Source organism: Dysidea avara, chromosome 3 (genome assembly GCF_963678975.1).
Source record: "Dysidea avara chromosome 3, odDysAvar1.4, whole genome shotgun sequence".
In the NCBI taxonomy this organism is placed as follows: domain Eukaryota; kingdom Metazoa; phylum Porifera; class Demospongiae; order Dictyoceratida; family Dysideidae; genus Dysidea; species Dysidea avara.
In genome coordinates this window covers 34509577-34532223 of record NC_089274.1, presented here as the reverse complement: position 1 = coordinate 34532223, position 22647 = coordinate 34509577, and the positions used below count along the sequence as shown (strand labels likewise).

At 38.1% G+C, this 22647-nt stretch overlaps 1 protein-coding gene across 4 annotated transcripts; it reads left to right on the top strand.

Annotated features, from left to right (window-relative positions):
• The first annotated feature begins 1469 nt into the window (after nt 1–1469).
• Nucleotides 1470–22293, top strand: LOC136251923 (uncharacterized). 4 transcript variants are annotated; one of them, XM_066044315.1, is made up of 9 exons: nt 1470–1972; nt 3792–3866; nt 15204–15269; nt 15908–15973; nt 16160–16219; nt 16378–16416; nt 17402–17470; nt 21427–21987; nt 22038–22293. In XM_066044315.1, the coding sequence occupies exons 1-9, from the start codon at nt 1663–1665 to the stop codon at nt 22064–22066; spliced, it is 1275 nt and encodes a 424-aa protein (XP_065900387.1). In that variant the 5' UTR covers nt 1470–1662; the 3' UTR covers nt 22067–22293. The 4 variants fall into 4 exon arrangements, with proteins under 4 accessions (XP_065900387.1, XP_065900386.1, XP_065900389.1 ...); XM_066044314.1 differs by having other exon boundaries at nt 1472–1972; nt 17399–17470; XM_066044317.1 differs by lacking the exons at nt 16160–16219; nt 16378–16416 and having other exon boundaries at nt 1472–1972.
• Nucleotides 22294–22647: the final 354 nt, after the last annotated feature.

Genomic DNA, 22647 nt, shown 5'->3' with positions numbered 1-22647 from the left:
ATGCAATCTCATGCTCACACGCACAGAACTGTTAATCTCACGCATTGCAGAGTGGCTATACTCTTCTTGGCTATCTTCAACATTTGCCAATTCAAGCTCCAAGTCCAACTACATGCGCTTATAACTGATTAAACTGAATACAGTAGTAATTATGCTTACAGGTGCTTCTATTTTTAAACATTGCCGAACCCATCACACAATGAATGGTAGTGAAACTATAAATAGCACTAAAGTAGGCATTAGATCGAGTTTGGCGGGCTTACAAGGATGGAGTGTGTGGCAGGACGTGCTACCATTCATTGTGGGATGAGTTCTATCTGAAGCTGAGAGAGAGACTGAAGTGACCACAGTTGAATTTGAGGGAAAATAAATGAAGCTAGTTTAGCTATTCAACTGCAATAACATAGCTAATAGATGTATCAAGTCTATGCGGTATGAGGAACTACCAGTTAATATGCACTACACCATTACATCCTGTAAATCACAATTACTCTATTAACTTGTATTCTCCATTATTTACTCTTGCTTGTATGTTGCTATGTGCATGGTAAGTTATGTGCAGAACCTTCCTAAGATAACAACGGGGGCTCTGATCTGTGGCGCATTAATTGTAAATTTACATCTGGTCAGAGCAATCTCACTCCTAAGTGATTGTGAACCTTGGCATCGCTGTAGCTACGTATAGCATTCTTAAGCTATATGGCTTCACACACACATACACATTTTTTCTTTTCTTTTTCCTTGCCATGCATGCCCACTAGCTAGCTATAGCCATACTGCGTCGCGGTAAGTCTTTTTGGTGGTCACATGTTGTCTGAGAACTTCAAATGCTCAATATTTTTTGTTTTATACTTACTTTCTCTAATGATGGTCTTAATAAAAAGTTGTCAGAAGTGTTTCATTCCCAAATTTTTATAGTGCCATATTTTAATTTGCTATGACATCATCAATAAACTCGTGTGAAACAATTAGAATTTTCAGCGCACTTGTAGTTTTTCTTGTAATTTCATGCAGTGTGAATGATTCTACCCAAAATAGGTAGACATTCTGCAACATGATGAGATGGTGCGTTATATCATGCATTGCTGCACGAGCAGTTACATGCTTACCCTGTGTCAGTGCTACATAGAGAGGGGTTTCAATGGCGGATCCAGGATGGGGCATTTGGGGCAAATGCCCCCCACTCACCTTCGGTGAAGGAGCCATGTTTCTGATTAAAACACTAAACTTTATGCCAGGCAAGATCAGCTTATTAAACTCACGAAATATACATTTTACTAGCATTTATTACGAATTCTCCTGCTACTAAAGTGAACCAAAGTCAAACTAACTATGAAATGCGTCACCCAGCACCTTTGTGCGTACTAAGCGCCTCTAAAAATAATTATCGTGTTGCTGTTGTTTAAGAAAGACTTCACAGCCTTCTGCAAAGGCCAAAATGGTAAAAAATCAACAGTGAGATACTACTAAGAGGTGCATTATTCGCTACTCCAAAAATGCAGCAATTAACAAGATGATCTGGCCTATAAACGTGACCACCTACAAGTGACTTGCCCGTTTGTGCCCCTCCCCTTGCCAGGTCCTGGATCCGCCCCTGGGCTTTTATTTAGACCGTCATTGCGTGCATGGTGCATAGGTGTGGCCACAGCAGCTCATTATATCATGGCTTCTACGACTGGTATTGGCTTAAAAGAGAAGGAACTAGAAACCAAAGCAGTCAACAACTGTTTGGATAATTTATCGGAACATTTAGATATCGACCCAGTATTGGATAAGCTGTTATCGAAGGGATTGATTTCAGCTGAGAAGCATTCCGAAATAGCCAAGATGGTGGTGGATGGAAAGAGAAGACAAGCGGTTCGAAATGCCATTGAGGAGATCGGCCTGAAACCTCCCGGATCCTTAAAGTCCTTCATCGAAGTGCTAAAAGAAGACGAGAAAACCAAATATCTAGGAGATCATGTAGATGAAGGTATATATATTGTGATCTTGTCGCTCTTCCCTCAGTGCCCGGCCAGAGAGGGCACAAATACATACAACAACGTGCAACAAACATACATAGAGATACTACAGACAATAAACACAGCAGACAGTTAGCAGTTAACTACAACACATAATTATTGCAAACCAAGCATCAGTCATTTTCCAACAGATGCTGTAACGTTTGCTTCTTAAAGCCATAATAACTGTTTGGCTGTATTAAAGATGGTAGCTAAATTGTTCCACCAGTAGGTCCCTTTTGAACGAAAATTTCTATGTAAATGAACCGCCACTTCAGATTGGAGAGGATAGTTAATCGTGCTGTTAGGGTTGTTTATGGACTGAGGAAGTTCGACAATATTAGTCCTCTGCGGAGGAACCTTGGGTGGCTTTCTGTCCAATCACTGATCCAATGCCATTGTTTTGCTTATGTTGTACTGCCATTATCATAGTGACACTGAAAATACTATATTATTGAGTCCACCAATTCAGTTTGGCAGACAATCACACTATGACATCACAACCTCCCCTCATTTTGCTGTCTCATGTCGATTTAGACTTTCATTTACACAGAATTTTTTTTTTGTTCAAAAGGGACCTACTGGTGGAACAGTTTGCCGTCTTTTATCTTTATGCAGCCAAATAGTTATTATGGCTTTAAGAGGTGAACATTGCAGCATCTTTTGGAAAATGACTGATGTAATTTTTAGTGTGGTTTGTAATAATAATGCGTTGTAGTTAACTGCTAACTTTTTGCTGCATTTATTGTCTTTGTAGTATCTCTATGTATGTTTGTTGTACTTTATGTTGTTGTATGTATGTGTGCCCCTCTGGCAGGGAAGAGCGGCTTTGTCTGACTGTTTAGAGGTAATAAACAATCAATCAATCATCAATCAATTGCTGGACATAGAGCCGGCCTTTTCTCACATCACGTTTTAATAGTTGGTTGTCTCTTATTAAAAGCTATCTAGCTAAACACCTCATGATAGCAATTACAAGAGCCTTTGTCAAGATTTTAGTCTTTGATACCATTAGCTACTACATTAGGCCATTCCAACTTAATTTCCTGTTTCCCATCCAACCTTGCCAAACAAATTTTGCCTGGTGGAAAATTCCATCATCTGATCATGTGAGTTAGCCACTACCCATATAGTTACACAACTACACATGTTTTGTACATGTCTGGCTGTTACATAGGATCAAGGTGGGTAATCCATGCTAAAAGATAAAGTTGTAAATAAAAAAGAAAAGATAAATTATATGTAAATAAATAAAATTAACCAGCGCATTTGCCAGCACCATGCGTTCAATCATATCTAAACTAAAGCAAACAACTTATATACGTGTTAAACAAAGAGGTGTGGTCATATAAATGGAGCACACGTGCAAATTACCAGCCATTTTTGTAGGGCAAAAGTACTGCGATTTATCGATGTCAACTGCAACTTATCAATCAAGCAACAATAAAAATGGGTAGTTTGAGGACTAAAACCATTTATAAACTCAGGCATGGTAAAATAAGTTACTTTTCTGAAGTTAAAGTAAGTTTTTAGGAGGAAATTTAAATTTCAGCTTCATAAACCACATGTAGAGAAAATTAAAGTTACCCTGTTATTCTTTTTCAGCAAATCCTGAGTATTGATAAAGTATGACTACAAGGTTTGTATTTTGGGTAGTCATGTATTGCCCTGCATGGTCTACCAAGCATGGTGTTGTACTGTAATGGTTGAATTATGCATATAATTTAAATACTGCAATATACACTAATTATATGTATAGAGTCACATTGTGATTGCATATAACAATTTTAGAATACAAGAGACTAACTGATGATATGCCAGCACAAGTTCAAGGGGTGGATGAGACTGACTCTGCAACAGTGAAAGGTGAGTGGAGTACAACTGAATCAGATGTGTACAGGAGCTAAGTAAATTGATGCAGCGAAAATTCTTAATGTATACATCATGTGGATATAGTCTCCTCACCATACTGTTTGTGGTTGCAAATGGGAGTAGCAGATACAAAGTTGTATGTAATACAAAGGCCAAATACGTAAGGTAGTCTAACAGAGCAGTCACATAGCTATATATATATATATATATGTATTAGGCAAAGCATGAATGCCCATGGTATAACTACTTAATTATAACAAAATAATTGTGAATTTGTACACTTATTGCATATACACACTCACCCTCAGGCCTGTGGCCCTGAGGTATACCAGACAAAGCACAAGTAACCATAGTTTAATTAATATGTGCCACATGGTGTAATCACCTACACGTGTGGGAAACAGCTGGCATGCTTCACGAGTCTATTTACATTTGGCCATTTGAATATATCGATAGTGGACACTGGATAATGATGTAAGAATAAAGCATACGAAAAGCTTGTTTGTGGGTTTATACAGTGAGCAAATAATAAGCACAGGGCATTAAAATGTTGAGTAGGTCACGATGTTGTAATTGTAGCCAAGTATATACTCACTATATAGTAGGATCACAAAGGAGTAGGCGTGGCCCATGAAATAACATCACCCAAAAACCAGCCTCAATTTTCCCTGACGATGATGAGACAATATTGGTTAGGTAAAACTAAGCCCAAACAAGCCTTCAGATCGACCTGAAATGCTTTCAACAACTTGTTACGGAATTAAAAAAAATATTTAACAGAATTTTCTACTGACTGACTCGGTAACTGACTGAGTAACTGACTGCCTTCAGACAAGCGTAACTTGATAACGGCTAAGGCTACGGGCTTGATTTTTTCACTGTTCAATGTCGCTTTGGCCCGAAAGGTGCCTTTTGGCATATCGCAGTACGTACAATGCATTCTTCATGGACTTACCAGTGTCTTCCTTTGTGTCCCATTCATCTTTGCTGACAGCGAAAAGTGTCGATTTGGCAATAGCATATGATGGCTTCCCTTCATAACAGAAATTGTCCGTATTTTTCATAATGGCTATTTTGATTGCAGAGGTGCTTTTCAAACAGTTCTTGATCCATACTGCTGTGTAATGGGTTGAACATAGCCAACAACGAAGCATATTGGATACTTCACTTTTCAGATGATAATTGATATAACTGGGGTGTGCAGCACCATTTCTTTCGGTATGTTTGGATTGCAGAGGTGCTTTTTGAACAATTCTAGATCCAAAATGCTGCGTAACGGGTTGAACATAGCTGACAACAAAGAGTAATGGATACTTCACTTTTCAGATGATAATTGATATAGCTGGGGGCGTGCAGCGCCATTTCAGATGCGATATGTATGGGTTCACCAGTCATAATAATAATAATACTTATTTAAAAAGTTTAGAATCAAGTACACAGAAAATTTGGAATTTTCAACTAGAGTAGGGACCATAGCACATCAATAAAAAGTACTGAAACAAGCTGGAGTAGTGCACGATATTAATTCCCAGTAAAACAATAAGAAGTGTTATATTCCTACTATACATTTCCATTATGGTATCTTGAGCACAGTAGGGTCCAGCTTGTTTCAGTACTTTTTATCGATGTGCTATGGTCCCTACTCTAGTTGAAAATTTCAAATTTTTTCTGTATACTTGTAATTGTATAGCTATGAATAAGTTAAGCATGAATAAATTAGTCATGCTTTCATTGCTAATGACTCAATTTATTATGAATTATGTTACATTGTGTAGTATTTATCAAAATTGTAATATAGAGCTAAGTGTATAATCATACAGTATGATAGTACTATTGCAGGGGCGTAGGAAGCATGAGTGCTTGGGCACCCATAAATATTTCCAGTGGCGTAACTAACAGGTGTCAACACACTGTACTATATATTACTGAAAAGATCGAGATATTCTAATCTAATCCAAAACAGCCAAGCTGTAAAAAAAGTGTGCGGCCCTCAGAAATGCTATGGTGAAAAAAGATGTGAAATCCAAGGTGGCGGCCAAGAAATGGCTGTGATGGTAGGTTAATGGTAAAAATTTTAATAACGACAATTCAGGTGAATTTTTGTGCCGCTTCACAAAATTTACCTAAATTGTCATTATTAAAATTTTTATCTTTAACCTACCATCACAGCCATTTCTTGGCCGCCACCTTGGATTTCACATCTTTTTTCACCATAACATTTCTGAGGGCCGCACACTTTTTTTACAGCTTGGCTGTTTTGGATTAGATTTCATTTCTTTTTGTATTTGTATACCCCAAAGCCGGCCTATGGCCAGCTTTGGGACTTTTTTAACCTATGTTTTTTTCTTTACTACAGGAAGAAGAAAAGATGAAGTAGATGTACTTTAAATATTTTATCAGTAAATGTACAAATTATATATATAATACATATGTGACCGGATTTGCGAAAAGGGGTCTTCCACACACATCCAATTTGCCAACTTTGACAATTGATAACTTCAGATTGGAAAGAGCTATTGCCTTGACATTTGGGCAGTGGTGAGCACCTCTATAGCTGAATACATGGTGAAATTTTCAGGTTAATATGTTACTTGAACACTGAGTTATGGTCTCCAACATTTACGGAATTGGATGTGTGTGGAAGACCCCTTTTCGCAAATCCGGTCACATATATTGATTACAGAAATCTCCATGGTGGTTTCTTTGTAACTGAACACTCTACAGGGTGACTTCTTCTAATTGCTCTCTCTACAGGGTGAATAGTTTATAGCTGAACGATCTACAAGGTAACTTCTTCTAGCTGATCTCTCTACAGGGTGATGTGTTTGTAGCTGAATTCTGTATAAGTGATTTGTTTGCAGCTGAGCTCTTTACAGAATGGTTCTTTGTAGCTGAACTCTCTAAAAGGTAACTTCTTCTAACTGATCTTTCTACAGGGCAATTTGTTTCTGACAGAATTTTCTACTGGGTGATTTCTTTGCAGCTGAACTCTCTACAAGGTGGTTTCTTTGTAACTGAACTCTCTACAAGGTAATTTCTTCTAGCTGATCTCTCTACAGGGAGATTTGTTTGTAGCTGAACTATCTACAAGGTAACTTCTTATAGCTGATCTCTCTACAGGGTGATTTGTTCGTAGTTGAATTCTGCACAGGTGATTTGTTTGCAGCTGAGCTCTTTACAAAATGGTTTCTTTGTAGCTGAACTTTCTCCAAGGTAACTTCTTCTAACTGATCTTTCTACAGGGTGATTTGTTTGTAGCTGAGCTATCTACAAGGTAATTTCTTCTAGCTGATCTCTCTACAGGGTGATTTGTTTGTAGCTGGATTCTGTACAGGTGATTTGTTTGCAGCTGAGCTCTTTACAGAATGGTTTCTTTGTAGCTGAACTCTCTACAGGGTGATTTATTTGTAGCTGAAATCCCTACAAGGTAACTTCTTCTAGCTGATCTTTCTACAGGGCGATTTGTTTGTAGCTGAGTTCTCTACAGGGTGTTTGTTTGCAGCTGAATTCTCTACATGGTGGTTTCTTTATAGCTGAACTCTCTACAAGGTGACTTCTTCTAGCTGATCTCTCTACAGGGTGATTTGTTTGTAGCTGAACTCTCTACAAGGCGATACTTCTAGGTGATCTCTCTACAGGATTCCTTGCTTCTAACTGAACTCTCAACAGGGTGATCTGTTCATAGCTGAACTTTCTACTGGGTGATTTGTTTGCAGCTGAACTCTCTAAATGGTGGTTTTTTGTAGCTGAACTCTCTACAAGGTAATTTCTTCTAGCTGAACTCTCTACAGGGTGAATTGTTTCTAGCTGATCTCTCTACAGGGTGATCTGTTCATAGCTGAACTTTCTACAGGGTGATTTGTTTGCAGCTGAACTCTCTACATGGTAGTTTCTTTGTAGCTGAACTCTCTACAATGTGACTTCTTCTAGCTGAACTCTCTACAAGGTGACTTGTTTCTAGCTGATCTCTCTACAGGGTGACTTGTTTCTAGCTGAACTATCTACAGGTGATTTGTTTGTAGCTGAACTCTCTACGTGGTGGTTTCGTTGTAGCTGAACTCTCTACAATGTAACTTCTTCTAGCTGATCTTTTTACACTGCATATTTGTTTGTAGCTGAGTTCTCTACAGGGTGATTTGTTTGCAGCTGAACTCTCTACATGGGAGTTTCATTGTAGCTGAACTCTCTACAATGTGACTTCTTCTAGCTGAACTCTCTACAGGGTGACTTGTTTCTAGCTGAACTCTCTACAGGTGATTTGTTTGCAGCTGAACTCTCTACATAGTTTATTTCTTTGTAACTGAACTCCCTGCAAGGTGACTTCTTCTAGCTGATCTCTCTACAGGGAGATTTGTTTATAGCTTAACTCTGTACAGGTGATTTGTTTGCAGCTGAACTCTCTACATGATGGTTTCTTTGTAGCTGAACTCTCTACAAGGTAATTTCTTCTAGCTGATGTCTCTACAGGCCGATTTGTTTGTAGCTGAACTCTCTACATGATGGTTTCTTTGTAGCTGAACTCTCTACAAGGTGATTTCTTCTATAGCTGATCTTTCTACAGGGTTATTTGTTTGTAGTTGAACTCTCTACATGATAGTTACTTTGTAGCTGAACTCTCTACAAGGTGATTTCTTCTATAGCTGATCTTTCTACAGGGTGATTTGTTTGTACCTGAACTATCTACATGATAGTTTCTTTGTAGCTGAACTCTCTACAAGGTAACTTCTTCTAGCTGATCTCTCTACAGGACAATTTGTTTGTACCTGAACTCTCACATGATTGTTTCTTTGAAGCTGAACTCTCTACAAGGTGATTTCTTCTAGCTGATCTTTCTACAGGGCGATTTGTTTGTAGCAGAACTCTCTACAAGGAAACTTCTTCTAGCTGATCTCTCTACGGGGAGATTTGTTTATAGCTGAACTCTCTACACGTGATTTGTTTGCGGCTGAATTCTCTACATGATGGTTTCTTTGTAGCTGAACGATCTACAAGGTAACTTCTTCTAACTGATCTCTCTACAGGGTGATTTGTCTGTAGCTGAACTCTCTACAAGGAAACCTCTTTTAACTGAGCTCTGTACACGGTGAATTGTTTGTAGCTGAACTATCTACAAGGTAACTTCTTCTAGCTGATCTCTCTACAGGGTGATTTGTTTGTAGCTGAATTCTGTATAGGTGATTTGTTTGCAGCTGAGCTCTTTACAGAATGGTTTCTTTGTAGCTGAACTCTCTACAAGGTAACTTCTTCTAGCTGATGTATCTACAGGGTCACTAGTTTGTAGCTGAATTCTCTACATGGTGGTTTCTTTGTAACTGAACTATCTACAAGGTGACATCTTCTAGCTGATCTTTCAACAGGGTGATTTGTTTGTAACTGAACTCTCTACAAGAAAACTTCTTCTAACTGATGTCTGAACAGGGTGAATTGTTTGTAGCTGAACTCTCTACAGGGTGATTTGTTTGTAGCTGATCTCTATACAGGTTACTTATTTCTAACTGATCTCTTGAATTCTGTTCAGGTTGACTGCTCTATTAGGATGACTGCTCTATTAGAGTATCTCGATCTCGCACTTGCTACACCAAGTTGGATTTCGTGTTATAACTCCGTGGCTTTAAGTCTGATTCTTCTACACCATTGAAGAGCCTTTCTAAGATGATAACTCCATCTGTACAGCGATTTTCAAAGGATTACCCCAAGCGGTTTATCTGGTAGGCGTGGCAAGCAGTCGTTTTTTATTAGCTAATCTCCAATGCGTAATTGTTACACACTGGTGATTTTTTCGCTGTATCTTCCTGGTTTTTAGCTCGATTTCTTTCAAACCACAAAAGGTTTGAGGTTCAATAGTTAACCTATTCACCCACTGATTTTCAGCTTCTTCCCATACGCGGTTTACCCTGTAGGCGTGACAACATATTGGTGTTATTTGTCGTGCATAATCGCTCATACCTCTTTGCTTGTTTATGGTATTCCAGCCAAAGTTGGTACCGAGATGCGCCTTTATACCCCCCTTCTGTGTGCCAAATTTCAAGGCAATCGGATATCGCGTTCGCGTTTTATAGCAGTTTTTGTAAGTTTGCAAAAAGAGGAAGAAAAATAAGAAGATGAAGAAGAAAAAAACGAAGAAACTAAGCCAATTTTTGAAGTCGCATATCTCAGGAATGCCTGAAGCGATTTCGCTCAAATTTGGAATGTGGAGTACTGAAGTTGGAGGGAATGTACACAGCAAAATTTGTCTTGTTTCATCAAGGCAGTACAGAGCTACGGAGGTGCGAAAATTGCGTTTTCTTTCTTCCTGTCAATATACTCACGGGGTTGCGCGCCGGCTTCTTGGGCCGCACGACACACTACCGTGTGTCTTGATAGAGCAGTCAATGACTTTAACAAAGCAGTCACACTCGAGACCTTTTCTTTTTTTTTGATCTTCAGCTTTACCACTGGGCACCCATTTAAATATCTTCCTACATGTATCGAACTGTATAGTAGGGACCACAAAGGAGTAGGCGTGGCCCACGAAATAACATCACTCAAAAACCAGCCCAAATTTTTCCAGACGACGATGAGGCAGTATTGGTTAGGTAAAACTAAGCCAAACAAGCTTTCAGATTGACCCGAAATGCTTTCAACAAGTTGCTACGGAATTAAAAAAAAATTATTAACAGAATTTTCTACTGACTGACTGCCTGACTAACTAATGCCTTCAGACAATCGTAACTCAACAACGGCTAAGGCTACGGGCTTGATTTTTTCACTGTTCGACGTCACTTCGGCCCAAGAGGTGCCTTTTGGCATAACGCAGTACGTACAATGCATTCTTCATGGACTTACCAGTGACCTCCTTTGTGTCCCATTCATCTTTGCTGACAGCGAAAAGTGTTAAGATTTGGCAGTAGCACGTGATGGCTTCCCTTCGTAACGGAAATCGTCCGTATTTTCATGGTGGCTATTTTGATTGCAGACTATGCTGAGGTGCTTTTTGAACAGTTCTTGATTCGTAATACTGTGATTGATTATAGCTGACAACAAAGTGTAATGGATACCTCACTTTTTCAGACGATAATTGATATAGCGCCATTTCAGATGCGGTATGCATTGGTTCACCAGTCATAGTAATTATTTACAAAAAAAGTTAACAGACAAGTACACAAAAAAATTGGAATTTTCAACTAGAGTAGGGACCATAGCACATCGATAAAAAGTACTGAAACAACCTGGAGTAGTGCACGATATTAAATCACAGTAAACGATAAGAAGTATTATATCCCTACTGTGCATTTTTATTATGGTATCTTGAGCACAGTAGGGATATAACACTTCTTATTGTTTTACTGTGATTTAATATCGTGCACTACTCCAGCTTGTTTCAGTACTTTTTATTGGCGTGCTATCATAATGGTCCCTACTCTAGTTGAAAATTCCAAATTTTTTATGTACTTGTATTATATATATATATATATATATTGTTTATTTTAACTTTGTTTTGTACAGAATTATCAATTGCAAATAAAGCTATTGTGATTTTGTATTTCATAATTAGTGAATTATTTCATAATTCTATAATTACATCGCTATGTATTGCTAAGGAAGCACTGTTGGAGCCTGAACATATTACTCTGATACATAGTCTGTCTATCATGTTTGTATTTCCACAAACTCCCTCAACCAAGTCTCTTCATTTTCATTCAAGATCTTCAGAAGATTACAAAGTCACATACTATCGGATACTGTATGGTGGAATTCTTAATTATGTAACTTGGCCGTATTCTGACAGCCACTATTTTAGAGGTATTCCTGGTGTCTGGAAAATGTTGTTCAGGTGTGTTGTATACAACTAACAAGGATGCTGTGAGTGTAGCTTTCATCGCTTTCCAGCTGCAGAGGAGAATTTACTATTATCCATACACTCCCGTGCTAAAATAGTTATATCCTGTATACTATCATCCTCATTGTCTCTCTGCTATAATATGTGGAATTAAGTTATTGCGTAAGTGTTCAGACGAAGTTCTTTGAGTAATTAAACTAGGCATGCACCCACAGCCAGCCATATGTGAGCATGCACCTGGTTTACTGAAATTGTTTTTGTAAAGCTGATTTTGACAGTGAAATCATTTGATAGTGTATTCATGTAGATTTGTGGTGAAAAGTCAAGTGGTGGTAAGACCAGTTTTCCCACAAATGAAGCCTGTATTAAACTTCAGCATAGGAAGCTTTGTACTGATGTGATTCTTTTTGCCAGTTTAAAATAAAAGGGTATAGTGACTCTTTACAAACTTTGTGAATGACCTTCCCATTGAGCTATTCTAGTGTTTAATGACCGAAAAACACTGTAGCAGGCCTCGTAGGCTACCAGTTATCTTTGTCTTGAAGGGAGGAATATCCCCTACATAGAGGTCTTTAGAATTAACATTACAAAGTCACACATGTTATCACTGGCATTGAGAATTATATAACCCAAAAATGTGTGTTTGAAATAGTTGCTATTTTGGACATCTGAGGGTCAAGTGCTTTCATCACGTTGATCCCATGATAATTATAGTTTTATTTTGCTTTGCCATCTAGTGCTGAGATGGTGGAAAGGGTGCTGGTACCTAAACGTACTGAGGTGGTTGAAGCAGCTAAATCTCTGTGAAGTTACCATGATGCAGTAAAGTTGGTTTATAATATAGCAGAGCTTAAAAATGCTGCCCATGTGTCTCTCAACCAGAGGTTTTGGGCAGACCCAGCTCTCGTGTTCCAATGGTGGATCCAGGATGGGGCATTTGGGGAAAATGTCCCCCCCTCCCCACAGCCATACTACTGATACTAAACTTTATGTCAGGCCAAGATCAGCTTATAATATATAACTCATGAAAATATGCACATTTTACTAGCATCTATTACGAATTCACCTAAAACCAAAGTCAGAGTAACTATGAAATTGTCATCCAGCAACTTCGTGCGTACTAAGCGCCTCTAAAAATAATTATCGTCTTGCTGTTGTTTAAGACATTTAGAGCCTTTTAAATAGCTTTTATGACTTCACAACCATCTGCAAAGGCCAAATTGGTAAAAATCAACAGTGAGATACTAATAAGAGGTGTATTATTTTCTGCTTCAAAAATGCAGCAATTAACAAGAGAATCTGGCTCTCCCCAACCACCTACAACCTGGCCTGTTTGTGCCCCTCCCCTTGCCAGGTCCTGGATCCGCTCTTGTGTTCTGTCCTGTGCAGTCTTGGTTATGGTTGTTTGGTTTAATGGCAGTGATTACAATGATGTACAGAGCTGACTGTGATTCACTAAATTCAACGATTTTTCTAGCTAAAGTGTGTAGCTATGTATGATTTATATTCAATCTGTATGTGCTTCTAATGTACATATGATACATTATTTTTGCACTTTATTTATTCAGCCATGATGGCAATCAGCCAATGGATGGCCATTTTCAGCTGTACCGTAACACACAATATGTTCTCGGTTTTACAGCTGGGTGGCTGGAACAATGGAAGTGAAGTTTCTTGTTCAAAGAAACAACAGTATAGTAGTGAGTCCCATTTTGGGCAACAAACCTTTGATAAATTCCAAGTGGCTGAAAGTGGTCAGGCCAAAACCGTACTAGCCAGACCGCTTGCTATAGCCCTGACACTAACTTTGGTACCATCTTTCTTAGTAAAGTTTATTGGCAGAGTCCTTGGAATACTTGTGCTTGATTACACCTATGAGCCTTTCCACGTGAATTCTCACAACAGTTAATAATTCTTTGGATTCTTTTGCAGACAATTTTGATTCCAAGTCAGTGACCTAGCTAAGAAGTTGGTCGCTTGTTTGATAAATACTTCTGATAATCTACAATTACAACAACTTTTTAAATCAAGGTCTGGAAGAGTATCTAGCTCCCTTGTTGGCCAGTGTATCAGAAAGTTTAGCGACACATACAAGATGACCAGCCATTTTTTGGTATTGCTGAATACTGTTGACTCTGCAATGCCAAAGTGAAAGCCCAGATCTGGATTTTGAGTAAGCTTTACTATAGTAAAAAAAATTGTCAACATTGGTAAGCTTTTGTGGTGTGCACAAGATTTCGTCTGGATATTTAACTTTGCAAGAGACACTATACAGGCTATAAATTACATGATTTTATGATCTGCCTTTGTCTGGGGTTGTTGGAGTGGTGTTGTGTGGCATGCAGGCTAAAAATACTGACAAGCGGTGAGGATTATTCCATAGAATGATGGAGCCAGTAGTTATTGAAAGAAGTTGGTCTTCACCATACACTGCTGGTACTGATAGCCAGACCAAAAATTGACACATATTGTTCTTGACATTTGTTTAAACCTTTGCAATAGTAAATGTCACTGTGTAAACGTAAGATTTAACAAGTGCAAGTGCTGTGTGTTTTTGTGTTTACATTCCATGTATACAGTTGCTCCATTGGTAAACAATATCATTCATGGTTGTGGACCAGTGATGTCACGAGCTGTTCTTAGTGGTTTTGCCACAGGGTGATAAGTTGGTTATCACTGGGTGATGACAACTAACTTATAGCACAATAGCATGAGCTGTATGGTAGTTATCCAATATGGCACTTTGACACTTCCATGCACTGGGATGTAAATGAATGCACTGGGATGTAAATGACAAAGTGAAGCCATACTTCAAAGAGTTTACTGGAACTGTATGGTACTGGCAGTAACTACCGTATTGTCCAGTAAGGTGTTATACACCAAAATATATGTGCAATGTTCTGCAGTGTCAATTTATGCAGGCTGAATATGAAGCCACATACATCAAAGCATCGACAATCTGTTATTTGGATATAAGCCAGTTATATCACAGCAGTCATAGAATATCTTTATTTATATAACTATAACTTTATAAAGCTACGTTATGCTTTTGTCAGCTTGGCTGTTTTGTACAGATCAATACAGTGGAAGCCTTCTTAAAGTACAGGGGGAAACCTCTTATATAGGGAATCTTTCTTAGTTTCAAATCAATGGTATAGTAGTACTGTTTGTTTGTTTAAGGCTTTATAGCATAAGTGCTGAAGGCCTGTGGTCCTACAGCCTGTTTAAAAGTATGTTTGAAAAGTTGGATAAAGGAGAAAAACAAATCCATGACTGGACCTGGGCAGCCTCAAACCTGCAACCATCCAATTTATACATCCTTAACTAAGGCTCTATAAATATTTTAAAGGCTAAAACATTAAGTAGTGGACCTGATCAGGAGCCTATAAAACACTAGTATAATAGAATGCATAGTGATTTGTTAAAACTGGAAGTCAAATTAAACCCAATCCTAATGTGTATACCTGAATGATTTTATGTGTATATGTCACCTGGTGTTTTGTTCTCACCAGGTTCCCATGTGGAGCCAGTACAAGAGACCAAAGCCAAAAGCAATACCACTATGACGGATGACGATTGTAAGCATACTTATATGGAAGGTTTTTACTATAATAGTGCCACTGGCTGTGAAGTTACTGATGAATTTGTTGAAGGAAGATTTGAATGTTGTTGTGATGAATGATGATTTAGGGGACAAAACAATGACAATACACACTTTTGTATACCCATATACCATAGCATGCTATAGTTTAGCTCTTAGAAAAGGAAAAATAATAAGGGTGGCACCACCGGTCCAATTTGGTCAGATTTCCAAAAACTTAAGTTAGTCTAATAGAGCAGTCACTTTCTTGGATGTTGTTCCTGTTGTGATTATTAGTTGAATATTCATCCTGAGGGAGACTGCACTCTTAGGACAAATAAAAATAATATGCTACCTAAAAACAATTGTGCAATTTTAACACAGGGTTGCACAGCCTTCATTTCTCATGCACTGACTACTTTTAGCATAAGAAGGTTTGCTTGTGTGGGTGCAGAAAAACAAACGAGGTTACAGATAAGCACACACATTTTTTTGTAAATAATCAGGTATGTGCCCGCTGGTGCATTGTCCCAAAGGTGTGTATGAAAATACATTTACAGAAGAGTCTTAGTGTATTTTTCAGTGTGTGCCTTCATGTGTTAGTACTTTCACTAATATACGTAACCTGTTCTTTAGGTGAGATTCCTGTAACGCCTTGTACAGAGCAGACACATGGTGGTCAAGGCAACATGCAAATTTCAAGTATGTTATGTTTGTACATATGCACATACAGAGGTGTAGCCAAAGCCTGGGCCCAAAACCTAGCATCAATCAGTCAATACAATATATATAGTGATGACCGGGTCTGGGTCTTTATATGTTTTTTAAAATGTCCGTAGTCATGTGCACGTTCTTCTTGTGTGAGTATATTAATGTTGCTCTATTCAGTGGGGAATCTGCACTTACAACAAGGAGCAAGTATCAACATAAATGTGTCATCCAATCCTAGTAAGTTTGTTTGTTTGTCTGTTTGTTTGTATTGCCCTTGTGATTTTCCTGATACCCTTACTCTATGGCCCTGAGGCTTTGAGTGTACAATCAGGCAACTCACTCATGTCCATGATTATAAATGCCACTTTGAGTGTTACATGATATCTATATTCCAGAACAAGCCACTGAAAGTGACCAGTCTCAAAGGAAGAGCAGTATGTTATCTGTATTATGTTGTACACTAATCTATATAGTGTTGTACACATAATATCACCCAAAGGTTTACCTTTATCTACCCAAAAATTGAACTTTATATATATATGCATTTTATTCATGTCTGACAGTATTGGTTGTGTACAATCAAGCCAACTTGTGTTTAAATTACACCCAGCAGTTCCTACTTGTTTTGTTGCTTTTTTTATCAATCCACTATTTCCATTTTTATAATTTTATTTACCTAGTTTGTTTAGTTTTTGTTGATCTGAATTATGAAGTTTCATAAGATTCAGATTATAATATTACATGTTCACAGTAGAGCTGGCCTTTAGTGCTGTACCTACTGTTGATTAGCAACACATTACTCTAGTGCTTGTTAATTATATCTGTGTTGATAAAAAATGTTGTGCTACTTATAAAAACTACCTGCCCAGTTAGTACTGTGTGATAAAGATCATGAAGGTTTGCATTTTCCTGCCAATAGTATCATTCATAAACCAGCGTCACTTTTTAAATGTCAGTGTTGTATAATCAAATGTGGTCAGGGTGACCTGAATTGCTTTCATATGAGTTTCTGTAAGATTGTCTTCTGATTAACTGACTGACTGACTGACTGACTGGTGCCTTTAGCCAAGCATAACTTAACTATACATACCATTACAAGCTTGATCATTGTAGACATGCCTTTTCACCTAGCCTTCTTTTGACACATACAGATTGCTTTTTGGAAGACTTTCTGCTCGCATTGGTGTGGAAAGACAAACATAGAATCACATACACATTGTGTGTTCGAGAAAACAATTTTAGGAAACCAGGCATGTGCCCACATCCAGATTGTGGGTGTGCACCTGTATGTAAAACAAGTACTAAAGAGCATCTGTTAAATTACCATGTTGTTATCATATGTGTAGTACATGCAGAAATTATTAGTAAATCTTCATTATTATAATTATCTGTCTTGCTACTTTATTATCATTTCAGCAGAACTAGCAGTTCCAGTGCAGCAGGCTAAGGGGTCAGCAACTGCAAGTGGTTGTACTACAACAGCAACCAGTTAGTTTATAAGATTACAACTGTGTGTTTTGTTATGAAGAATGGTAGTATCAATGATAAATGTCTGTCATAAAATATCAACTAGAAATTAGTTTGAATATCATTTTTAGTAACTTTGGTTGAGTATGATCAAGTTCAAAAGTGTCCTAAAATGGTTAACATCAATATAAAGCACCTCCTAAAATTTCCAAGTTAATACTGCAAGCATTGCAGCTTTTCAAATATTGCATAATATTTCTTTCTAATACAAAGCTTTTCAAATATTGCCCATTACTTTTATCATAGATACTAGAATACATAATGGATTGGAAACGTAATATACTTTTTACGGTTATGGGCTCGATATGGTCACGTGATTTATAGAAATGTTATCAGGTACAGAAATGCAGTTTGCTTTTATGCAGAGACTGCCATTACAGGGTACGTTATTGCTAAAGGATTCATCTATTTATTGGTTTGTGAATGAAGGTTAGTTGTTTTGTACAACTGAAATACCTCGTAAATATCATCATGTGACTATATTGAACCTGTAACCGTTAAGTATATTGCATTTTCAATCCATTGTGTTTATAGTATTTGAACAAAACAGCCAAGCTGTTAAAAAGAGTGCAGCCCCTAAAAAAGCCAGGGTGAAAAAAAGTTGTGAAATCAAAAGTGGCAGCCAAGAAATGGCTGTGATGGTAGGTTAATGGCAAAATGACAATTCAGGTGAATTTTTTAGAAGCAACAAAAATTCACCTGAAAATTTTTGCCATAAACTAGTACTTACCATCACAACCATTTCTTGACCGCCACTTTTGATTTCACAACTTTTTTTCACCTGGCCTTTTTGGGGGCCGCACTACTTTTTTTATAGCTTGGTTGTTATGGTTTAGATATCATTTGTAAGCTGGCTTTGGTGCTTCCTTTTAACTTTTTTTTCTTTTCTTTACTATACAGGAATTGTTTAACAAGGAAAGCAATTATAGCATAGGTTTTTGTCTGATTAAGTATTTGTATTTTTAACACTGAATAAAATAAATGATTATCACATAAGCAATAAGGTGACTTGTTACATAACTGAAATGTAGCTAAACTCTCATTGTTTGTAGTTGAACTCTTTGCAGGGTGACCTTTTTCTACAGGGTGACTTGTTTCCTGCTGATCTCTCTACAGGGTAACTAGCTGAACTCTCTACATGGTGACTTGAAATGTAGTTGTATTCTCTTGATCAAGCTGATCTCTGTACAGTTTCCAGCTGATCTCTCTACAGGGTGACTTGTTTCTAGCTGAACTCTGCAGACACACTACCATGTGTCTTGGTCTATGTTTTTATCATGTGTTTTAGTGTTGCCATGATAATCACAAGACATGATATACAATGCTGGACCACTTTTTTCAGCTACTGTATGGAGGGAAACTTTGGCACCGTTAAAATTTGGTAAATTTGGCGAATGACCTTGAATTTGCCAAATTTCCCCATCCAAATATTTGCTAGTAAAGAAAACAGCAAACCAAGCCTTGAACTAAAACTATTTTCTGCTAGATCAAGGACCAAGCCTGCCTCGACTAACTCACTAGGTAGCTAGCTACGTACTGTCATAGATTCAGTGTACTTGAAATGGGAGTGACAAGTAGCGAGTACTACCATATCAAGTATGATATTCACTATTCCAGAGGGTGTAGATCTACTGTCTATATAGTATTACCTTTTAGTTGATTGCTGACTCCAGGCATCGCTGAAGAGGCGTGGAACTCCAGATCCTCGCTTCAGGCACAGTGATTAGTAATCTAATTAACTAAATAGGACGTGCGCTTTGCTAACGATTTGCCAAATTTTATGATATTTTGCTTGATTCGCCAAATTTTTCCTCCTAAGTTTCCCTCTGTACGGTACTTGAATTTGTAAAAGATCAAAATCCTCTAATAGAGCAGTCATCGGAATATACTCTAATAGAACAGTCATTGCAATGTTCTAATAGAGCATTCAGTATAGAATATAGCCACTGTTCTACTTAGTCTATAAGCCATTACATACATGTCATGCATTAGCTACAACTACAATCCCAATGGCTTCTGTATCTCAAAGAAATAATTATAAGTATTCACTGAATTTTTTTGAAGTATAAAATTAGATATGAAAATTGGTACTGTAGTACAAAATTGCCAGGATATATCCTTGATGTTAAAAAGAGGTTTTGCATGTAAAAATAGCTTCCAGATGCCATTTCAGAGCATCTATTTTCAAAAATTTCCCTGGAGGAGCATGTCCCCAGATCCCCCTAGCCTGGCATGCTGCGTGTGCTTAGCACATGCAGTTGAATATCACATGAAAGCAGATTGTGTATATAGTAGATCAATAAAAACGGTGTGCATGACTATGACCTCCATTGATGGCCAGACCACTCAAAATCTCTGGGCTCTGGCCCTGATGATATATATTGTGGCTATATGATACAGTAATACAATGTCAGTGTTTACAGGTTAACTATTATATATTTCTAATTTTAGGGTTTCATTTAGGAGGGCAGGGGGTGGTGCTCGCCCCCTTTGGCAAATTCTCGCCCACCCCCTTAAATTTTAAGCAATGTAATTTAATGAAAGTGCCCCAGGAGCAATTTACAAGAGTCTAAAATGAAAGGAATGACATGCTATTCTCAGGTACCTGAGAATGCACCAGAAGCGATGTACGAGAGTCTAAAGTGCAAACATTTTCTGGAGTGGTATGTTATACTGTACCTGAGAATGTACCAGAAGCAATCTGAGTGTCTAGTAGGCATGGCTCCTAGATATTGTGCACATAAAAGTAAGCACGGATGTGCTTACACTATTGCCCCTCCTTATTCTGATAAAACTGTATTTTGCCTATGCCATCCCCCCACCCACCCCCAAGTCATTCCTAGATGAAGGCCTGCCAATCTATGCCAGCTAAAGTTCATCAAATTCTCAGGCTTTCAACAGTGTCCCTGGTAGAAATTAATGATTCTTGACTGCTCTATTAGCAGTTTAGTGCAGAGCAACTACCAATACTCTATTAGAGTGTTTCAATTGTTTTAGAGCAAGGATCCAACAGTACTGCAAAGTAACATTTTGTGCATATACTGACATGGTGACATTTATCAGGCCTTTTCCATCGGTTTTTCCATTTCCCAATTCACTAGTATTTGATTACCTATCAAAATGTTTGCATCAGCGTTGAAACCGGGTCGGGTCATCCGGGTCACATTTTCTCCGGGTCATCCGGGTCTGACCCGGTTTACAATTTATCCAGGTCTGACCCGGATTGGATCACGTGAGAAACGAAATTGTTCGTTTTACGACGTGGAACTTATAAACGCCATCACGTAGCTCTTTCGTGAGCCACGCCCACTTATCGCATTACCAACATATGCTCAGCCACGCCTATTTGTTAGTAAGTGCAGTATGTAGCACGAAACTGAGGGTATCTATGGTGAGGGGTAGCTATTGTCAGTAGGTGAAGACCTTTTTTTTTTTTTTTTTTTTTTTTTTGGTCTTCAACCTACAGCTAGGCTGAAGTTGCTCAACACGAATCGAACACTCAAAATGTAGACTTGTTCGCTCGCCCGAGACTACCCGAAACACGTCTCGGCTTTAATTAATCCAGGTCAATCGGGTCACATCTGGGTCAGTGGGTCATCCGGGTCAGCAGTAGTGACCCGGTTTCAACGTTGGTTTGCATGGCTCTGTGAGTTCTGGATTATCTAAACAAACACATTTCATGTTTGCTTAATGGTGTCAGACGGATAACATGCACTGTCTCCAGCCACTCCAGTGCCTTTCCAAGGCCATTCAAAAGACTGTACAAGTCTAATCATTATAGCAGACCTAACAAGTTTGTGTGAAAACTATGCCAAACAGTATGTGTTGGTGTTAATCAGAAATCTTGGTTGTGTAATGAAATAGTTTTCCAAATACAGAAACATGTCCTATCTTTATGCTGTATGTTTGTTTAACAGGTGTATTTGTTGTGTACGAATTTGATGAGGATTTTGGTGAGTGTTTAGAGCACTTTGTTGAAGTCCTGCGAACAGCTGGAGTTAATTGTGATATGGATCTGTATCATGCTAAAGATAATATCACTAACTGGAATATTTGGTGTGTTGAACAAATAGAGAAGGCTAGCAATGGTGGATATGTTTTGCTTGTGTGCTCTCCACAATTACATGACAAATTAAACCACCAGTCTACCGATGACGATTCAGATCGTGTTAAGATGAAAGTTGGATTCATTAATAGCTCCACTCTTAGGCCACTGCTGGATGAGGGAATATGTTTTAGTCGTGTCATACCCATTGTTCCTAGCAGTTACAAACCCCAAGACTGCATACTTAGTAGTCTGTCTACAAGGTCACGGTACATAATCCACTTTGATCAATTGATGGGTTATGAAAACATTGAAAAAGTACAGAACAATAATGTATCTGAACTAGAAGACCTTGTAAACTTAGTTGCAAGACTGACTAACCAAGATCTAGTATCAAAGCCCCCTGTAGCAGCTCATCCTCCCAATCTACAAAGTACATCATAATGTTTCAATGCTTATAATCTATTACTTCATTATTCACAGGAGGAAAAAAAGGCAAGCTAAAGCAGTAGAACATAGACATTTGTAACCCGGTGTAACATTAAACTGCCAAAACGCACAACACACCTTATTTTCTGTTTACATACTTGCACATTTGTATATCTGTAAAGCATGCTATTACTTCGTATATGCATACAGTGTATGTGGTGATATGCAGTCAGCTCATGCAGTACATGCTATTTTGGTTAATTTTGTACTTTAAACTATCAACAGTTGAATGCAGTTTCCCAGCTCCATTGTTAATGACTACCAAGCCAAGCTAGTTCTATCCTTAGAAACAGATTATATGGTCACCTACTGATGCTCTGATGGCTGAGAAATAAGGCAGTTCAAGTATTCAAGATGAATGCTCTGAAGATTACTCAGAAAGTACTATACAATTATCACTTAAAGTACCACCTATTTGCTGGTGTGAATACAGCACTCAAGAAGTGTAACAAGTGTCAATTAGCTAAGCAGTAGCTAATCAAACAAACTGTTCACTGTAAATTAAAATCACATGAGGTACGTATACGTACGTAGCTAGACTCTATCTGAATCCTGGGGAAATACGTGAGGCAGTGAAAATACATGCGGGCGCTGATGAGAAACA

Excerpts from the sequence above, each read along its gene's own strand:
- LOC136251923 (XM_066044314.1), top strand. The coding sequence starts at position 1,663 with ATGGCTTCTACGACTGGTATTGGCTTAAAAGAGAAGGAACTAGAAACC. Across the intron at positions 17,471-21,426 it reads TTGTACTACAACAGCAACCA|GTGTATTTGTTGTGTACGAA; the intron begins GTTAGTTTATAA and ends TTTGTTTAACAG. Across the intron at positions 21,988-22,037 it reads TCATCCTCCCAATCTACAAA|GAGGAAAAAAAGGCAAGCTA; the intron begins GTACATCATAAT and ends CATTATTCACAG.